At 38.3% G+C, this 20378-nt stretch overlaps 1 protein-coding gene across 1 annotated transcript in view; it reads left to right on the forward strand.

Annotated features, from left to right (window-relative positions):
* LOC104128079 (ephrin type-A receptor 6) overlaps nucleotides 1-20378 on the forward strand; it is a gene marked incomplete at its 3' end in the record, with an annotated part of 411239 nt that overhangs the window by 375960 nt on the left and 14901 nt on the right. Inside the window, exon 12 of the mRNA XM_035896284.1 lies at nucleotides 8307-8429. Coding sequence (XP_035752177.1) covers nucleotides 8307-8429 — 123 coding nt within the window. The remainder of the gene's footprint in view (nucleotides 1-8306; nucleotides 8430-20378) is intronic.

A 20378-nucleotide genomic window follows, 5' to 3' on the forward strand; every position in this document is an offset into this window, starting at 1 on the left:
TGTCCTCCCTTTTGCTTGCCCTTTTATTTTCTACAAAGCACGCATATCTCCATATACATTTTTCCTTCTTAGACACATGTATTTCTAGTGTTCACTTCTCTTCTACTTTTTCTAATAAGTATATCTGATCCGAAGCTTTTCAAAACAGCTCTTTAGAAATTTCTAGTAAGTTTTGCCATTGTGTTTGTAACTGAAATCTTGATTCGTCAACAAAGGTGCAATCTCCATGAATTTCTTAGAGTTGTCCTCTATATGCATGTTATTTCCTATTGCTCTTAGGGCACATCTGCACCACAGCCATTTTGGTTACAGCATTTTCTCAGAAGAGGCTGCTACATCCTATTGTCTCCAGTGATCTAATGGCTCTCTTTAAGAGCACTTTGTGAATCTGGGGTTATTGAATACTTTGGAAGACTGCTGCACTTCTCAGAATAATCACCTAACTGTAGGCAAGATACAATTTCAGTCCTATTGAGAATAATGGCACCTGACTTTTGAGAAAGGGCAGTCCTGCTGTGGAAGTTGTGCGGTAGGATGTTACTCTTCAGCCCTTTCTGAGAGAGAAATTTTCTTATGTAGAATAACAGGGAAAAAAACGACCTTTTGCTCTAAAATAAAATTTTCAAGTGCAAACAATCTCTCTGAGATATAGCAAAAAGACAAATTTTAAGCATCTGTTATTCCATTTTTAAGACTATTAGGGAGAAATACATGGTGCAGCTTGTTCAATCTCTAGAGAGATTTTCCTAAAGTGTGTTTTGATTGAAGGTAAGCAACTTGCTCACAAATACTCAGAAAACCCATTTAGTTTTCATGAGTAATGCTTGTAATTTGGGATGAGCTGAATTCTTGTTTTAAATGCACAGCAGCATTTATTCTTAGGTGAAATCACCAACAGTGGCCATGTAACAGCACCCAAAAAAATAAAGTAACTGGTCAGTCCGATGCATGCTGTTGCAGTCAAGTTCCCGTTGATCCTTCTTCTTCAAGCCACTATCCTGACAGAACTAAAGTTAAATCTGCGTCATCTTTTGGAGTGAGATGACGAAACCCAGTGAAGTGAGGTAGTTACTCAGAGGCAGACCAAAGGAGCTCTGGATTATTCCAGGTATGTGGGCAGCTGCATCGCAGACTGAGAATGCGGCTGAAGCTCATTGTAGCTCCCTTCTAAACAGGACGTACAATTTTCCTTTCCATGGGTACATGTGAGGGAGATGGTATATACCCATGCTACATCCTATGACAAAAGTGATGCCTCGCTATAGTTAATATCTAATGTTAAGAACTAGCAAGAGCACCCAGGTTTTGTAATAGAGACCTTGTTGGGTGACTATTCCCCAACAGAGATTCCTCTGAACTTCAATGTTTAGACATTACTTTGTATTTGAAACTTTGAAAATTCATTATTTGAAGAGGTTCTGCCAAATAATTCCCCATATTATCTAAGTTCTAGACCTTAAGTGGAACAGAAGAGGTGCAAAGATCTTTTGCTCGTTTATATGTTGACATGAGTTCCTTCAGAAGGAATTCCAGTCTCACTGGTTAAAAATATGCCAGTGATCAGTCCTAAGCTGCATCCCTCCAACAGTAGTTCATATGTTGTTTTCCTGTTTCTTCTATTCATACACCTTTGCATCCTGCTAAATCTACTAACATAAATGATATCATTTCCATTGTACGTGTTCCCTTGGAGATGTGTCAGGAAGTGTCTATTCCTAACTTAATTAGTCAAAGTCTAAATGGACTGATAAATGAAGATGATGTTCAGTTTTACATTGTCTGTATGTTTAGGATATTTAAGTATTCTAATAGTACTTTCTTCTTTGAGTTAAGATTCCAAGCTCTATATTTTACAACAGTGAGATTAAAAATTCAGGCTGCTTTAAAAGTTGCTCAGACAACACAGTTAAAGACTTACAAGTTCTTGAAAGTGCATTCAGGAATGACAGAATTATTTGTGAGTGCTCTAAGATGATGTCATTTACTCAGGTGGAATCCAGGGAAACAAAATTAGACCACACTTTGAAAATTTGCTGCTGAGCATTAGAGTACAAATTTCCCTCTGCATAGCAAAATGCATTTCATACAGGTTTTGGTTTTACTAGCTTAGGAGCCTGAGAGCAGAATTTAGCTTTGAAAAGTTTTCACCATGTTATTTGCAAGGTAATGGAAATCTCCCCATGACTTGGTTGGACCAGGTAACCTCCAGAGGTCCCTTCCAACCTTGACCACTCTGTGATTCTATGATTCAACAGGGGTAAGCACACTCACTTTTATTAACTTTTGTTGTGCTCTAATATTTTATGATATGTATTGCAAGGTATTGCTCAGTGATCTTAAAAATTACATTTTCCTAAGATATATAAGATACGTGGGTAAAAATTGAGGCATACCGCTCTATACTCTATCACCTTTGCCTCTGTGTGTCAAAAAGCTCTAAAATAAATTCTTAAATGCATATTCTAAATATCCAGATTAGTGCATTCAAAATAGTTAAAATTAGTTGTATAGATACATGCTCTCTAAATGTACTGAAAATGTGATCCAACAAATTCACCAGGGGTGAATTTTAGCCCTGTTTCTGATCTTTTTTCTTCCATTCCAAGTCAAGCCTTTTGAATGCTCTACAAAATCTGACATCATAATTTCAAAGTTTTATAAAGCTGTTCCTCATGAAAACCTTCTATATGTTCCCCCATAAAAAATTATGAAGAAATGTACAATTCCTGGTGGTCTAGGAAAGATAAATCAATAAAATCATGTGAAAGAAAAGTTGACTGGTTTTCAGTGCTTCCCATAATGGATATATTAGAAATAATTTTGGAAACAATGCTGTAACCCTTCTTCTAGTTTCCCTGAGGAAGCGCTAGTAGCAATAAAAAATGGGTTTTATTTTAGAATGGAAGGTGCTTGTAACAGAAGGCAGCCTTCTCTCAGACATTGAGTGATCACATTGGATAATTCCCCTATTCAGAAGCAGGAAAACTCGTTCTACATTCTGTTCTGTAGTATTTCATTACTAAATATTACAGTCCTGCCTTCACAAGAGTGCAGTTATGAGTGAAAACATCCTGAAGTCATTCAGTTGCTTCCTGCCAAACTGAACACAAAAGCTCATTATAGCCCTTTGACTCACTTCCCCAAAGCCTTCATCTGCAGAGTTCCGAAGACATTTCTCTTAGCTGTATTTTGCAACCCCTGTATAAAAAGCATCAAGACAACTGACTGTATAGAAACTAGTATCAGTGGGGTTTTTACATTGAATACACTAACTGTGCATTTTTCTCTTTTTTTTCAAATTCTAAAAAAAAAAAAATCTATGGGAAAAGAATAACAAACTAAAGTCTTCTTTTGATGGTACTAATAAAGGATGATACCAGTCAGAAGAAATAACTGACAGCAATTGTGACCTCTCTAGAACACCTCCTTCTAGTTTATTAAATTAAGCAGCCAAAGAGCTCCTTTTCAATTTCAAGTTGTTAGACACCCAAAACCACACAGCACCTGAAATGGTCAACTCCACCTGCAGAAAGCATTGGGTCAGTTTAAAATGTAATAAATAAGAAACGGCAACAAACGAACAACAAACAGAACAAGCTGATGGCCCTGCCTGCCTGTAGCTGTGCAATTTAGCAGCTTCAGATCCCATCCCTGTGAGTCCTGTGGGGCCAGAGGCTGCTGTGGCATCTGCTCAAGTGCTGCTGATGGGAGAAGGGCAAAGAAGCCAGCAGCAGGCGAAGAGGAAAGGGTGGGATGCAGGGCCCTGAGGATGGCCGGCGCTGTGCTGGCGCTGTACTGTATATGGGAGCAAAACTGGTGGGAATGTCTGCACTCAAGCCAGAAGATATGACTGGGTTTGTACTGTCACTAACAGAATAAAACTGTTTCAGTTTCTGTCAAAGAATTCTGAGGGTCTTCTGCTGGACATTTCTGCGAAGCGTCAGCAGCAAAAATAATAGGTCAGGTTAATGTTTCTACATTTGCTCAATCCCTGAGAGTTTTAAAGTGCAAGTTAGTTCTTTTTAAATGCTTTTTACTATAGCTTACAAGGGCCCCTCCACCCTCCATTCCAACAGAAGTTATCTGTTTCACTCTAGTCCATTCTGTTCCACCAATATTGCACCGGCTGTGTTTGGTGCCCTTCTCTTCACCCATCCATTCGTTCATCAGCCCAGAACTTCTGTCGATCCACAGGGCAGAACTTTCTCTCCTCTGTAGATCTAGGACTCCTCAGCACAGTTACGTTGCTGCTAGCCCTAGGCCGTGGGATGTGCCTTTGCTGTGGGGAGAAATGGCTGCTCCTTCTGGCTGGCCATGCTGCCACGATGCGAGTGCTAATAAATGTGTGTGAATTAATGCATGTGCTCTAGAGCTGAACTAAGCGTTAAGTATTTCCTTTACCCAGCTGCCTATGCTTGCCCTTCTGCTCTGTGTGATAATATGCTACTAAAACCATGCCAGGTTAGGATGCTATTACCCATGATTTCCCAATCAAATTTGACCATTTGTGGGATGATATTCCCCCTGGAACAACAGATGAAGGAGGAAGGCAGGCTAATTGATTCAGCGCTCCCCCACGGCCTCCGAGCCCAGGCACTTAGCTGTAACCGTTGTGAAACAGAAGAATTTACGCTGAGTTATAAACTGGTATCACAGACCTCAGTAAATGGTGGATACTTCATGAACCGTCAGCTATTCAGAGAGCATTGCCATATAGTTTTACTGTTTCGATGCACTTTTCCAACTAATATCTGTAACTAATGTAGTTCCCCTTCTTAAGGTGACGTGAAGTTCATAGCGTATAACTAGGGAAAGGGGAGAGCTTGGGTTTTTTTCTTAATAAAACCATGCCTGTCAGCTGCTAAATAACAGCTGTATTTCAGTGCATTCGGGAATCATAGCTTCATATTTATGTCTTCTTTTCCCAATTTACAACCAGTAAGACCTTATACTAAAAACTCTTCCCGTTAGTGTAATTCCACCCACTGCTAAAATGATGAGTGTTAATTTTAATTTTTGCACAAAACAACAGAAGGGGTGTAGAGCACCAGCCTCTGGGTAATGTGCACTGACAGAATGGCATTCCTCAAGGAAGTCGGTTAGCTAAAGAAATAATATCCTAGCATCTTGCAAGTGTCCAGTGTGGTTGCTTTAAGGAGATTGTTTAAGTTAAGCATTAAGGTTTCTATTGCTAGCATACACGTCTAAAAAATTAATATTGCTTTTGCAGTTTGGAGTATAAAGCAGCAGGCACATTTTTGGTAGACTTTTTCTTTAGCTAAGCATGATTCCAATTTGGAAAAAGACGACTACATCTTCATTGTGTGAGTAAAAAACCAAAAAAAACCAAACATGTTTGGATCGAAGGAAATGCAGTTCTTTTCATTGATGTCCACACAGAAGTTTATAATATTTCTGAGAAATATTTGTGAGCTGGTTCTTGCTCTTTGATAGCATGCTCCCACCTCCTTTCTTCTTTGGTGTGTTAGCAGAGAGCTTTCTCCCCTTCTGTCTTGAACACAATTTTTTTGTTACAGGTTTTCTTTCAAATATGTCATGAATGTTTATGCAAACAAGTAAAGATTTGAGTAAAGCTTCTAAGTTACTGTAAATGCCCAGAGCCTTTATCAGACCTCTGTCCTTCTGGCGGCGACTGATGGGACTTACGGGAATTCATTTTCTTTCCCAACTACCTGCAACAATGGTCAACTTCCACATATAGAGTCATGTAATAGAGTCTCAAACCCAATTCACATTGCGCAGGTGATAATACCAAAACCACCCATTTGTTCATTCTGGGGCATATGCTAGATTTTAATTTAATTTAGGACCGTGCATTTTTTAACATGAATGAACTTTCAGCCTGTATTTTGTCTGCATTTTTATGTTGCTGGATGCTGGTCAGGGCTGAATGTTATCAACCTTGTCCTTTTCAGAAGCTGTTTGTGGACTTCTAGAAGAGACTAAATGAGGTCTTGTTATTGTAACTCTGTATTCTGCTTAATCAGAGACATTTTTAAGGTGACAGTGGACTGTTTGGATGGGATTCAGTTGCCTAAAATGGCATTGAAGGCCTACCCTTAGATACCCAACTGCTGCTTTGCCTCTCGCTGTCACTCTCAAAGAGTGCAAATCTCTGGCAGATCTTGTCATGTCTGCCACTCAAATGCGAATGTCTCAAATTTTCTAGTGTCTCAAATGACACAAAGCATTTACACTTAAACAACTGAATCTTACCTTTTTCATCGAGAGAAAAACATTATTCATATGTATTCCTTTAGTTATTTGCTGCTTATAAAGCCTCAATAATTTGAGCACTCGAGTTCTCTCCTTAGTATTCACAGATTGCATTGCTCCAAAATTTGCTGGTCCTTGTTTTTTGTTTTTTATTTCTGAATATGTACAATAAGTGAAATAAATTTGGTTTTCTCTCCATTACTTTCTATAACAAGGTTCTTGTAAAACTGCTAGGAAACTTGAGTTATTTGCCATTTAACACCATTTAAATGTAGGAAAATGTCAATGGTGAAGCTCAAGCTGTTTGGCTTTTCTGTAGGTCTGTACATATGGCATGTGACTCACAGTGGTTGTACTTTATGGATAGTATAAATCATATTTTGAAACAGAGAAGGAAAGTTTTATTTGGGAAGTCTTCATATGTTCATTATTGAGCCTTCATGTTTTCAGATGTTGTTTAGTACCAAACATCTTGGAGTTTATGGAACAAATTTCCATTTTAAAATTGAATTTCTGTGTATTACAGTCTGGACTCTCTATCCGTGATCACTTCTGAAAGTATTTTAAAATGAAAGCCATGGAGTTTGGAAACACTTTGACAAGACTGCCAAAGTTAGGCTTTTCTGGAATGGCCAGGGGGAAAATTTTTATGCCTTATCTTTAACCATCAGATATAAAAACACTGCACTCAGAATGCTAATTAATTTAATTCTTTTTCCACATACTGCAGCAGGTCTAATAACAAATTTAAAGAGCAAGTGAGGAATGTATTGAGGAGAAACAGTAGAACTCTTGCTTGAAAATGCAAGAGAAAAATTCAAAGCTCTCTTAGGCTACTTTAAGTTCAGCAAATACATATATGTGTTTTGAGGCTAAACTTTCCTCACTACATTTTTAATAATTAAAAAAAAAATCTCAACTGTCGGATAAATTTTAAGAGGGCCATTGATTTTTCTCATTGTATATAAATATTAAGATGTTTTCTATCTCTTAAAAGAACAACTGTGAAATACCTGCAAGATGATGAAAACAAACTTGCCATTGCCTAAATTTTTGGGTGGATGCTTACTTGATGTACTTGCAGAAATACACAAATTATTCTGATTGTCAATTTGGATTTATTGCAAGATGAGAGAATCTTGACTGTGCTTTTAAGCAAGATGTGCTTGCTTGTGATGGATCTCATTTCAGATCCATCTTTGATGCTGACATTCACTGAGCACTAACATGAGCTAGCTGAAACAATGCCTCTAGATCTCTATGCATATGCTGAAAGCTGAAACAGTGGATCAAATGGTAAAGAACCCTTATTCATCATCGCTATAATAGATATGTCACAAGTACTTATTTTAAAAGCGGTGGATGAGATGATCTCTGTTTCCAGAAATAAAACTGTGCATTTAAGCAATGAGAAGAACTAAAAGGTTATTCTACTGAAAGTGTAAAATGTGTAAAAGTTCTCATGAGAGCAAAGCAGAAAGGGGCCGTGCCTATACTCCTGGCTTTTGCCTGCATCAGTATATTGACAGGTGTTGGGAGATGTGATAGAAGCTCTGACTGATGTAGCTGCCCTGACCCAGAAGTCAGTAATATAACTGCAAATTCTGGTTCCCCTTCTCCCCTTGCCTGATGTGACTTTTGTCAGGTGGCTTTAAAATACTAGTATAAAAAACAGATTTGCTGGCATAGCTTCACCTCTACTGATCTCTCTTTGATTTGTATACAAAACTGTAAAATGCCTCTACGGTGGAGTCATTTGGAATGCATTATGAATATCCAGTAGGTGTAATTCACCTTTAAAATATCAGATTTTTCCATTCCTCCTAGAAGGGCTGGAACTCTCCTTTTGCAAAGTATGCAGAAAACAATCTCTTTCTGGTTAAAGCTGTGTGTTGTATGACTTGGTTAAAAAGCAAACATAGACTTTTAACTGCTTTTTATAAGATCTGTTCCAGTGAAACCGCTGATAACTTTGCAGAGATTTGCTTATTCTTTCTTTAAAAAGTCAACTTTTTTATCAGCCAAAGAACACGCCATTTGATTAATGATCATTTTTATCTCTTTGAAAGGATCCTTTCCGACCATTGGGGTGAAGTCTCTTTCGAGATTCCTGAGGGCGGGATTTTTAAATAGCATCCTGGCCTCACATCCAGTGTCAGGGGGTGGATCTTTACCCCCCAGCATTTCCTCTGGTAGGTATTCCAGCCTATTCCCCCACATTGATTTTTCCCTTCACCTTTGCCCCATCTCTCCACACATCTTAAGGAAACAAAATTTGGTATTGGTCAGACAGGGAGATTAGATGTCCTTTCCAATAAAAAGCCAAACTGAAAGGAAATGGAAAAGATAAATTACTTTTCAGGAACTAGCCAGTTTTCCTGAATCAATGTATAGAAGAAATTGTGAGGGAAACTGATATGTAGTTAAGTGTTCAATCTAAATATTGGAAGAGAAGGCCGGGTATCCTCTAATCATGCACTTCATGAAGCATGCCCACGTGCACCGGGGAAACGCAACTTTAAAAATTCCTCTATAAAATCCCAGATTTTATGTGGATCTGTGACTCCTTCCTAAAAATTCACATTCCCTTTCTAAAACATAAAAGCAAAACAGGTTTGGAAAAGCAAAATTTAATTATGTACTGATATGGTGTTTAAAACCTTTGTATGCTTCTACAGTTGCAACTTGTGTCTCATGAAAGCTGCCTTAACTTTTTTTAATAACTTTTATCACAGTTTGAACTACTATAATTCTCTTAAAATGAGTGAGAAAACCCCATTGCCTGTGTTACCAGCACAGTATTCTGTACTGCCTCTGGCGAGGTCCCCAGCAGAGGCACAGCTGTACGATGGCATGAGGGACCCCGGAGGGTTGGCATAAGGTTGAATGTAGGCCAAGAATGAGAACACCATGCCAGGTGAATGGGCTGCTGTCAGGAATGGGCTGAAACAGGAAAGAAGGACAGGTCAGGGGCATCCTCTCCCAGAAAGCCTATGTGTGCTATCCATTTTCTTCTGGAGCTATTAAAAACCATCTTCCACCAAAGCTAATAAATGAAGAAGTATCTTAATCATACGTATCAATTATAGTTAAAACTGAATCAAAGTGCAGTTCTGTTCCTTTCCAAACGAAATATTTCTACGTAAAATTAATCTGCACATGGGCTAACATCACACTTGTATCCTTTCAGGACATCTTACTTGTAATGTTACTTACAGTTTTTCTTAAAGAGGAAAAATCTCTTATGGTAAAAGTAGGGAGAGAATTGAAAAATCACATAATGTTATTGATTGGCTATACAAAAGAAACTGTTCTACTTCTCTGTGCCCTGTTTTATCTATTGCAATAATTATAGGCCTCATTAATACATGATTCTTGCTTTTTTTTTTAAGTGCTGTTATTTCTTTGTTTACTTTCTTTCTTTGAATAGAAGCTTCTCAGCAACTTTGATGTCTTTTCTTATGACTGTTTGCGTGTCTTTTGTCAACAGTTTGTAAAATACTTTCAATTTTTTTTTCTCCTTGGGATATTTTAGAGTGTTTAATAGCCCCTAGGCTATTTTGCCAGTCAGCATCGCGATGAGATTGGTATCTGTAACCAAACAGCTGTGGAAGAGGAAATACTCCAGGCCCCATAAAATCCTCTGGTTTGAACATAGTGTTACGTATAGCGTATCACTGATTCTATTAGATTATGAATGGCTTAACTGCACTTGTGAACTGGCTTCTCACCTATGTACCTACCTACAAGTTTATTTAATAAGGTCCTCAGGACTGTTGTTTTCTGAATGCTTATAAAGCTTTTTATCACATTTTTTGGACTTAAATTGTAACTCTTAAATATGGTTTATTTTATAAAACTGGCTCATAATTTCTTGCTATCAAATGTCTTTTACTAAGTGTTGCTATTTAATTCTTCCTTTTTTACTTTGTCATATTTGTATCTACATTAAGCACAATCTTCATTCTGAATTGCCTCTCTTCGTTACAGAGATGACCAGAGAATGCTATTTCCATTTCATGATGACTTTCTAAATTGCTAAAACCAGCTTTGCTGTACATGTGAGCAAAAAAGCCACACATTTACTGCATTTTTTTGCCAAAAATAATACAAAACAAAAAACTGTTGAAGGTGGAACTGATCTGGGATGTGAGAGACTCAACTGAATCGTTTACTGTGCATGATTCAGTGGAAAATACAAGTTCATCTTTGAATCCTTAATCACTTTAGTTCAGAGAAGGGACCTACCCTTTGTTCCTTTGTATCGAAACCCACAGCACTAAACACCTGACCTTTTTCCTGAGTGTTGCTTTACCAAGGAACAAAGACACCCCAGGCAACAGCGCTCCAAGAAGGTATTTAAGCAGTGATATCTGTGTTATCGTGGCAGCCCCTGGCTGTTAGAACCGCAATAGGCAGGCAAAATCAGCTCAAAATCAGTTGCCCGTTGCAGTCTCGATGCTGCCTGCGAGGCTTACCCTCGCTCGTTAAAAGTGAGGGGATTGGATTGCTCTTTGTGCACCGGTACTGGGGGGAGGCACGCGCGGCTGCTGCCTCCCATAGCACAGCGACCCCACCTCCCCTATCTGAGATGCTGGGCTCATGTTGGACTGCGGCTTTCATGAGCTTAACAGAAGTACTTATCATTTAATAACTTTGCTGAGTTATAACCTAATTGCTTCCCATATGGCTTATGTGTGAGATCTCAGTGAATTTAACTACATGAAAGGCTTAAAATGCCTGCATTATTCTGCTATTAGGGTCATTGGGAACAAAGATAATGAGATGGTTTTTATTTACCAGAACCTTTAACTCAAGCTAAGTGGCAGATTTACTTCCAAATAGTCAGAAAATTTATTCCTTACTAAAGACAAAATGCTTTTGCATCTTTTATCTACAAAATTCCCCACAGAAGTTTTAAGTGAAGCACAGAACTAAACTGGAAAGCCTGCTATAAATAAGTATCTGGTCATCAGCTTGGCAGGCAATGTAGCTGTTGGTTTCCTTTTTTCGCTTTCTACTTTTCACTCAATAGTTGGGGGGAGAGTATTTCTTTTACCATTGCACTGAGAGCTGATGTTCAGTTTTGTGTAATTTGGTGTCTGCTGTTGCACTGTGCAGAGGTTCACTTATGTAAAAGGTGTCCTTATTTAGCCAACTTAAATATTAATTTATGCTGCTGCCATGGGGTGGTGCATCTTTCTGCGTAAATGGATTGCCTCACATGTAGGGGTTTTTTAAGCCTAGACATAACTATGCTAATGTAATAGTGCTTCTAGTTGATAGCTGCATCAAAAGTCTGGCACTACTATACAGCAAAGCTTTCAGCAGGCCTCCAAATATCTATCCTAGATTTTTGCAAAAACAAGCCCATTTTCAGACAATAGCTTCCTTTTGATTTAGCTATCATTTATGTCACAAATTACTCTGTTTCTTGTTATCCCACCTGTTGGCAGTACAAATTCACATGACTTAGTTGATGTAGCTCTCTAATGACAGATGGATTCACATAAGCAATACGTACTTCTTTCCAAGTGATATCGTTGCATATATTAAATGTCCTTGCATATATTAAACTTAGCGGTTTCCACTCCTCAGCACGCTTACACTGGCATGAGCTGTGGAAGCTTACCCCTTCCTTCATAACTGCACATACACTCACAGACAGGCACATATATACGCATGTTGTGAAAAACCAAGAAACTAAATTGCCAGTGCTGCATCTCTTTCTTCAAGTTTCAGCTCTTCCAAACTAAGTACAGTGTTGTTTACTCCATTTGGGGGAAATTCTTAGCTACTCTTGCTGTGTATTGGCAGTCTTGATTTCAGTCCTGCGTAAAAGGGTTAGTTACATAAATGCATACCCATATTGCCTGGCAGAAGTTACATGGAAAAATTTATGGTATGCTGCTGTCTTTGAAGAGTGTCAGACAGATTATTAAGCTTGCTGAGTTGGAAAGGAAGGGAGGGAAAGCAAATATCTTTCCTACTGTTTCTTTCAAGCTAAACCCCTTTCCTGAGTTTTTCTGTTGACAAGAACAACTAGAGATGGGTGTCAGGCTATGAGAAACTATGGAAAAGTTCCCATTAAACAAATCTCCCAGATCCCCTTCATACTGTTCAGCATTCAAACTACACTACCAGGAGAGGGAGAAAAAACATCAAAATTATTCTTTCCATACACACCTTTCTATGTACATCAGTGCTGTGATTTGCTTGTGAATTCCCTGATCTCCCCATGTGGTCAGCAGCTGGATCATTGCCTCCTATTTCATTCACAGAGCACCTCTCTGAAGCTTCTGTGGAAGTATCTTGATGTGACTTTTTTAATGAAGTATGAGCATCAGTTATTTCCTACCACTTATTTTGCAAGGGTTAATTATCCAGCTCTTTTACCTTTTAGGAAATGGAAGCAAAGAAATCAGGCTTGATAAAACAATCCACCCCTGTGAACCTCAAAAAATCCATCACATGCAAGAAATGAGGATGCACTTACTTTCCAGAAACTTAGAAGTGATACAGGACAGTTTGCTCACTGCTGTCTTGGACAGGGTAATGACAGGTCTCCTCCTCCACATAAAGTACATTATTGTCCTGTTTTCAGCTGGGACAGAGTTAATTTTCTTCCTAGGAGCTGGCACAGTGCTGTGGTTTGGATTTAGGATGAGAAGAATGTTGCTAACACCCTGATGGTTTAGTTCTTGCTGAGCAGGGCTTACACCAGCCAAGGGCTTCTCAGCTTCCCCTGCTCTGCTGGGTGCACAAGAAGCTGGGAGGGGGCACAGCCAGGACAGCTGACCCCCACTGGCCAGAGGGCTGCTCCAGACCATAGGACATCATGCCCAGTACAGAAACTGGGGGGAGTTGGCCAGGGGGCAGCGACCATTGCTCAGGGATGGGATGGGCATCAGTCAGCAGGTGGTGAGCAGTGGCATTGTGCATCACTTGTTTTGTGTATTCTTTCATCATTATTATTATTTTCTCTTCCTTTGCTGTGCTGTTAAACTGGCTTTATCTCAACGCATGAGTTTTAGGTTTTTTTCCCGATTCTGTCCCCAATCCCACCAGGGTGGGGGGAAAGGTGAGCAAGCTGCTGGGTGGTACTTAGCTGCTGACTGGGGTTAAACCACGACCATTATACAGAGGACATCTCCTTTTCAGTGTTTTACTGCCTGGTTGTCTATGACGGTTTGTCTAACATACACTGTAATGTTCACATTTATTACAGAGAGCTTCTCAAAAAACTCAGACGTAATTGTAGAATACTAAACCAGATGATTAACAGTTTTCTTTTCCCTCAAATTAATATTTTATTACAATTTCCAAGTGCACCTGAGTGAGCCCATTATTCTTGATATTGTATAAACTGACAATTGAAAGCAAATTGTATTGACAGACCCTTATTGAACAAAATTACTCAACAAGAACCATCAAGGAGCAATTGTTCATAGTGAAACTCAACTATAATTATGGTACTCCAATAATGAGAAAAGTAACTTCTATTTTTTTTTCAGTTAATGCATTTTTCCCTACTCTCGCTTCCAGCATCTAAACTGCTGTATTTTTTGTTAAAGTAAAATTGCTAATCCTTTCTCGGTGACTAACAAATTGATTCTTTTATTGCATATGCATTTTCTAGGACGTCTGAGCCAAATGGCTCTTCCAGTTTATTCTTTCCAGCCTCAGTGCTATTTCACTGGCATATCTAGCCTATAAACCTGACAAATAATACACAGTGGCATGTATTTTCTGAGGATAGAAGTTCAAATGCATAGGGACTTTTCCATGAGGCAGGCAGGAAGTACTTCAGAAACAAAATATGGATGAGCATTAAGTAACATGAATAGTGAGAGAAACTGGTTTTTGTGCTGGTCCATTAGGGTTTAGCTTGAACTGTAGAACTGGGATTAAGCTCTGAGTGTAGGATGTAATAAAAGGAGGTCTTCATTCTCTACCCTTGCTGAACAGCTCATTTCATGCTCAGGTGGTTGTCGTAAAAGATTCCAAATATTTTAGCCCTAGAAGTCCAGAAAAGTTTATTTGCATGTGTGGTCATTTTTACATAATATACACTATTACTGCATATTTTTAAAAAACCTGACTACAAAAAATGTGGTAATTTATTGTAAAAAGCATGTGAATTGAAGCAAGTTGCTGTTCATTACTAACAGGAGCAGAAAGATAGGAAGAGGAGAGCTGGAGGAGCCTGATGGATACACACAGAAATGTATTTATAAATAACCTACAAATAGTTATTCTTTGTTTCAAGATGAAAAGAAAAAAAAATAAATCTGAACTCCCTTTTTAGCCTAACAGTAAAGCATTGGCTGTGAAAGCAGATTCAGAATTGACTTTGTGAGGTGGGAGACAAAGGAAATAAATAGTTAACCTGAATAATATTTAGGGGGTTTTGGTATGCTTTAGGTAGGAAGCCAGTCTACCTTTACCAAATTTGACTTGCTGAACTACCATTCCCAGGCCCAAATACTCTGTATGGGAAATAATCTGCCTAACTTTGGATTTTACACACTGTTAGGTGCCTTATGCAATTAGTCAAAACTAGACAGTTCTGGACTGACTCATATGACCTGTTTGTGATGCATAGTTATGAGAATTTGACTCCTGCACATGAAATGCCTTTTTCTTTCTCAGAAAAATATCTAGATATTGCTAGCTGTGGAGATGTCTCCACAGTTACGGGAGTTAAGTTCTGGGACATGACTGCTTTTGGTTTTCTTCTTCATGTGTCAATGAGTTTCCATATTTTTCTTATTTCTTCAAGATGTATATGTTTGTCTAAAAACCTCTGCATCTGAAGTTTGCTGCTTGACCCCTCTTTGTTGTAACTCTTGGCTTTTGTTCATGATCAGAATCAGAATTGAAGGGAGAGGCTTGAGAATGCCTGCCTTCTCAAAGAGAAATAAGAAAAAAACCCATGAGATAACAAAAATGACAGTTAGGTCCAGTGTGTTATTTATTAGTTGGAGCCCTGAGTCATGATGTTTTGTTTTCTTAATTTTAGATTTAGCAACTCACACATTACAACCGAAGCTTCCCTTGGGGATTTCAGAAACTTCAGGAGTATTGATATGTGGCCTCTACTGCTTCTTGAAATGAGAAATTATGCCTTTCTCATGTGTAGAAAGCAGCAAGATACTCATAAACAATGAAGGAGGAGGTGGTGGCTCATCACTTTTGTATAGCTTAGAAGTTTAAAGTTTACATAGACCAAAGAGAAATAGCAAAAAATGTGTGCTCAAGTAGTAAATTGAAAAAATACATAAAGGATATTCTAAAGTGCAAGACGTGTCAGAATCTTATAAAGATCACAGTCAGGCATAGTAATGAATAATGAAAAAATGCCCTGACATTTCAGAATAGGATTAAAAGAATACCTTAACCATGTCATTATACTTATGAAAGCATAAAAACGTGTTTTACTGAAACCTTATGTATGCCATTTTTTATTTTGCTCATTTTCAGATCTGTGTTGTAACTTACAGCTTCTAAATGCGACACACCTGTGATAATGGGTAAATTCACAATAGAGATTAAATAAGCTTTGTTTCTTCTGTTCCATAAGCACCTGTTATATATCCTGGCATACTGAATATCGAAGTGCAGAAGGCCCTGATACACAGACTTAATTTTGTTCAAATTCCTTTACATGCCCTGGGGTTAATAGGGCAAGTGATCCTTGACACAGTCAGACCCTGTGGACTAATTTTGAACCAAAGAACATCCCTTGCTCTTTCCACAAGAGGATGTAGAGTGGTACAAACATTGAAAATGTTAAGAGTAATTTAAGGGTGAAATGTCATTGGATTAAGTAAAATATGCTGAACTTCAGTTACAAAAAAAGTGAGGTGAAATGTTTTGATTAATCTAACTGGGCAAAAGTACCTCTCTCAAACTGAATCTGAACAGAATCTGTTATTTATTACAGATTTTTTTATTGTTCTTTGCTTCAGTGCTAAAGTGGAAGTGCTGGAATTTTTAGGGTTCTACATCAAATTTCAAGCAATATAAATCTTATGCCAGAATCGATTCTATTAAAAACTTACTCCCCCCACCCCCAACATAATTAAATTAAAACCAAGCAGCCAAATTTTTTGTGGCTGGTCATTAATGAATTACCTATTCTTGAAAAAAAAACCCCAGTCTGCATTCTCCCTCCTACTTAGACATTGATAAAGTCTGACTTTACTGCTGGGGTTTCTTGGTTTAAAATTAGATGATATAACCTAGTATTTGAGATAGGATGGTCAAAAATGCAATCCTTGAGCTCTGTTCCTTGTTCTGACTTGTGACTTTGTCATCTCTTAAAACCTCTTTTGAGTCAGTATAAGGTGGTCTCTATAAGGTGTGGAGAAGACAGAATGGTTGGGGGGTGAGTGACCAAGATTTTGATGCAAGCATCAGCTGTTGTAATGATCTGTGGAAACTCTTGGGCAACTGCCGTAATTCAGATATTTTTTAACATATATCAGTTTATTCCAAAGGCCCAGGCTGGCACACTGCCCTCTCAGGATCAGGGGAATGTGAAGACAACACAAAGCCTCTTTGTGCACATTTTCTACAGATGCAGTGGTTCCCACAGCTTTTTCTTGCAGGCTGAGAACTTGGTTTTTGTGATCCCTTGGCCAAGTCACTTCACCTCATCTTCTTTTTTCACCATGCATAGGATGGATTTATCTGATTATAGATTTGTATTTGAAAAATAGTGTAAGACTCTCAAAAGGGATGCATGAGATGTACTCAAAATAGTTCATGCAGCAGCTTTCAGAGCTGGTCTACAAATGCACCAATGCTCTTGTTCCCCTCCATGTGTACCTCTGAATTCTAATAATCCATCTCACCCTAATGATGAAGGTGTTTCTTTTTTATTTCTGCTTGTAATATTCATGTAAACATAAGCAGCAGGAAAAAAAATTCTGTGAAACATAAGAAGCAGGAATAAACCAGAACTTTTTTTCATCCATATTGTATTTGTAATGCTAATAGATATGTAGAAAGAGATAATACAGACAACCAACCCAACACATAGTCAGGGAGTGAGTATAAAGGTATTCAATATAAAATTACAGCTAAAGAGCTCGGAGAACAATAATTGTGGACTGTGTTGATACAGTAAATCTTCAGCTAGTAGTGACAGCTATATGGCCCTAGTTTGCTAAGACAGACAGTAAGTTATGCTCATTCATGTATCTTGTATTTTTATCAATTGATTTTGCAAAGGTATCTTCCCTTCACTAAACTAACTTAACAATGAAAAGTGTTCTATAGATACAAGAAAACAGAAAGAGTGCTAACAGCAATAGTAGCAGGCTATATTTATGTGATTTCCTGTAACAGCAGGATGTATATCCATCAGTGCTATCCTGTTTGCAAACTCTGGCTTCTGAAGTCTCAAGCGCTGGAACTGCAACTTCTATTTTTTGAGGCTTCTTGGAACACAGGTCTTAGTCTGAGACCTTCTGTAATGTAAGTCAGTAATGCAAGTGGGGTGGCTTGCAGCAAAATTCCCATTGGCTTCATGTGTATTGATTTGGGCCAACAGTGCAAAATCCAGCAGAATTTTTTTCAATTGTTTTTTGCATAATCATTAGTTTTCTTTCTTTCTTTTTTTCCTCCATTGGTTTTGTGTTATGGAAAAGTATATTTTTTTCCGTTATTTGCTGAAATTAGTTCTCCTCTGGTGCATACAACTGCATCGTCATTAGTAGCAGGAGTGAAGAAGCTGCAGTTCCACAGCAAGTGGTTCTCCCATTTGAAGCAATATGTAAGGAACAAGGCCTAGTGTGAGATCTAGGAATGCCTTCCAAGCCCTGGGCATCTCAGTGAGGCACACAGAGGTTTACTGTGGGTGCTCTGCGTGCTCTTGGAATGCTGGAAGGCCCAGCTCTACATAAGGGAGTGCCTGCATAGTTTGCTCCGTTAGTCTTATGTCTTTAGCTTTAGCAGGAGGGAAGTTAGTGGGGAACCAAACACAGAACATGGCTTTGGGGTGAAAAAGTGCCTGGTACGGAGGTGGCTTCTGAGAGGCTACCTGGACACATGAATTCTGACCTAAAGAAGTGATGGAGCAATATTTTCTTATATGAACCTGGAAGCAGATTCAAAGCCTTTGCTGTTTTAAGTGGAAGAATAAATACCCACTGTTTATGTTAACAGATCTATTCCCATGATGGGTATTAAAGATTTCATTATAAGTAAAGACTGTAGAAATGAGCATGTACTAACTGTATTCTTTTTGGAGGATCTTACATTAAAAATTCATTAAAGTGGGCTTTGCTGCATTATTTAAAATGACAACAGGAGACAACAAGCTGAATATTTTGTCATTGATATGACACTTCAAATTGGCCTCCTTATTCATCACTCTACCACTCAATTAAATTACACACTATCAAGATCTTGTGTTGTGGGAAAAAAATTAGAAAGATAACTAAAAATATATATGACATGAGTTTTAAGTATAATTGGTATTTTATGTTATTCTGCAATGTACGTCTTTTTTTCTTTTTCTGCATTTCTGCTTATTAAAGAAAATGTCAAGCAGATTGATCAACAGAAAATACAAAATTATAACATATTCTGGGGTGGTATTACATCAAGACAGAATGTTTGTCACCTATGCTGGTTTTGTTTGAATGGCATTACAGTACAGCTGGGTGGGAAAAAAACTTTCTCAGGGAAAAAAAAGCCCATCTTGTCAAAACCAGTCAGCCACTTGTCACAAAATAGTATTTGCATCAAAACAATTAATAACGCCCACTCCTTCTACAGGTTCATCTAAGTTCTGAGTAATGAAATTCATGCCCTTTTCCATGGGTCACACAAAGTACTGGTACTGCTCCTGTGTGTTTGATCTGGCTTTCTGAGATGCTGGGAGTCTGAAATCATAGAATCATAGAATGAATCATAGAATGTTTTGGGTTGGAAGGGACCTTCTCCTGTTGGATGTGCCAGAGTCAGCTGCTAATCTTCATGTCTCAGCCAGCTTTTCCAGAGCTGACTGCTAGTCCCATTCCTTCAACCATTTGTGAACTGGAGAGTCTGTTCATGCAACACCAACACACGGTGGAATCACTTAAGTGCCTCTACAGGGTACTGAGCTACGGAAGAAAATACAACATTGCGTATTGGTAACCAAACACAGCCTGGCTGGGATTACTGTGCTGACTAGATGCAGAGGGCCACTTCATTTTTTGAACCTGTTTTTCCTACCACACCTTTGAAATCAAGATGTGTCCTACCTTAAGTTTCCTGACACTTGATGTACTTACATTTGTAAAATGTTTAGAGATCCTTGTACAAGATTTGTAAACCTAAAGAATTATTGGAAAATAATTGTTTGCTGGGAATAGAGCCTGTGTGTTACTGCTTTGATGATAAATGTACTCAGTGGAAACTGCTACATAGCAGAGTTTTTTCTATATCTCCAAGCAACTGAAACAGTAGCTGAGATATTTTTGATCTACAGTTACTCCAAAGACAAAACTATGCTGACTAAAAGTCTTGCTGTATTGCCTGTCAATGTCCAGCTTGGAATACATAAATATCTGATGGCTTTTATCAAGTGCTGGCACGCTAAAAGAAGATTATTTGAGAAGTTAGTGTTAGGATCCAGTTTTAAGATTTTTGCTGAAGATAACCAAACGATGGAGCTGGGTTCATTTTTGTGGTGTCTTGACACAATCTTGCATCGAGTTCATTTGAGATTTAGGTAGGATGAAGGGGGATACAGACTGAGTCCATGGGAAGCTATCAGCCTAAGTAACTAAATTTATTGTTCACCAAAATTCCTGAAGACTTAATGATACACTGATCTTCTAATATCCAGCAACCTGTTTGAAGACAAATGCTACTTAGTTTGGTGTATTTACCAGATCCTGCCATTCCTCTGCTATCATGTGGAAGAGCTGGGTTTGTGTTAAGGCATATAATTATTCAAGGAACATAACAAGCAGTTTAAAAACTGATAAACATTATCCAGTGAAAAATACTGACACCTCTTATTTAAATACACAGATAAATGCATATAGATACATTTCATAGCTACTTTAGCCTAGGAGTTCATGCTGTTGGTCTCAGAAAAATGAAGTACAGTTTGTTGGGAGTTTTTTGCAGAGGGGAGT

Source organism: Egretta garzetta, unplaced genomic scaffold, assembly GCF_000687185.1.
Source record: "Egretta garzetta isolate BGI_Z169 unplaced genomic scaffold, ASM68718v1 scaffold446, whole genome shotgun sequence".
Classification (NCBI taxonomy): Eukaryota; Metazoa; Chordata; class Aves; order Pelecaniformes; family Ardeidae; genus Egretta; species Egretta garzetta.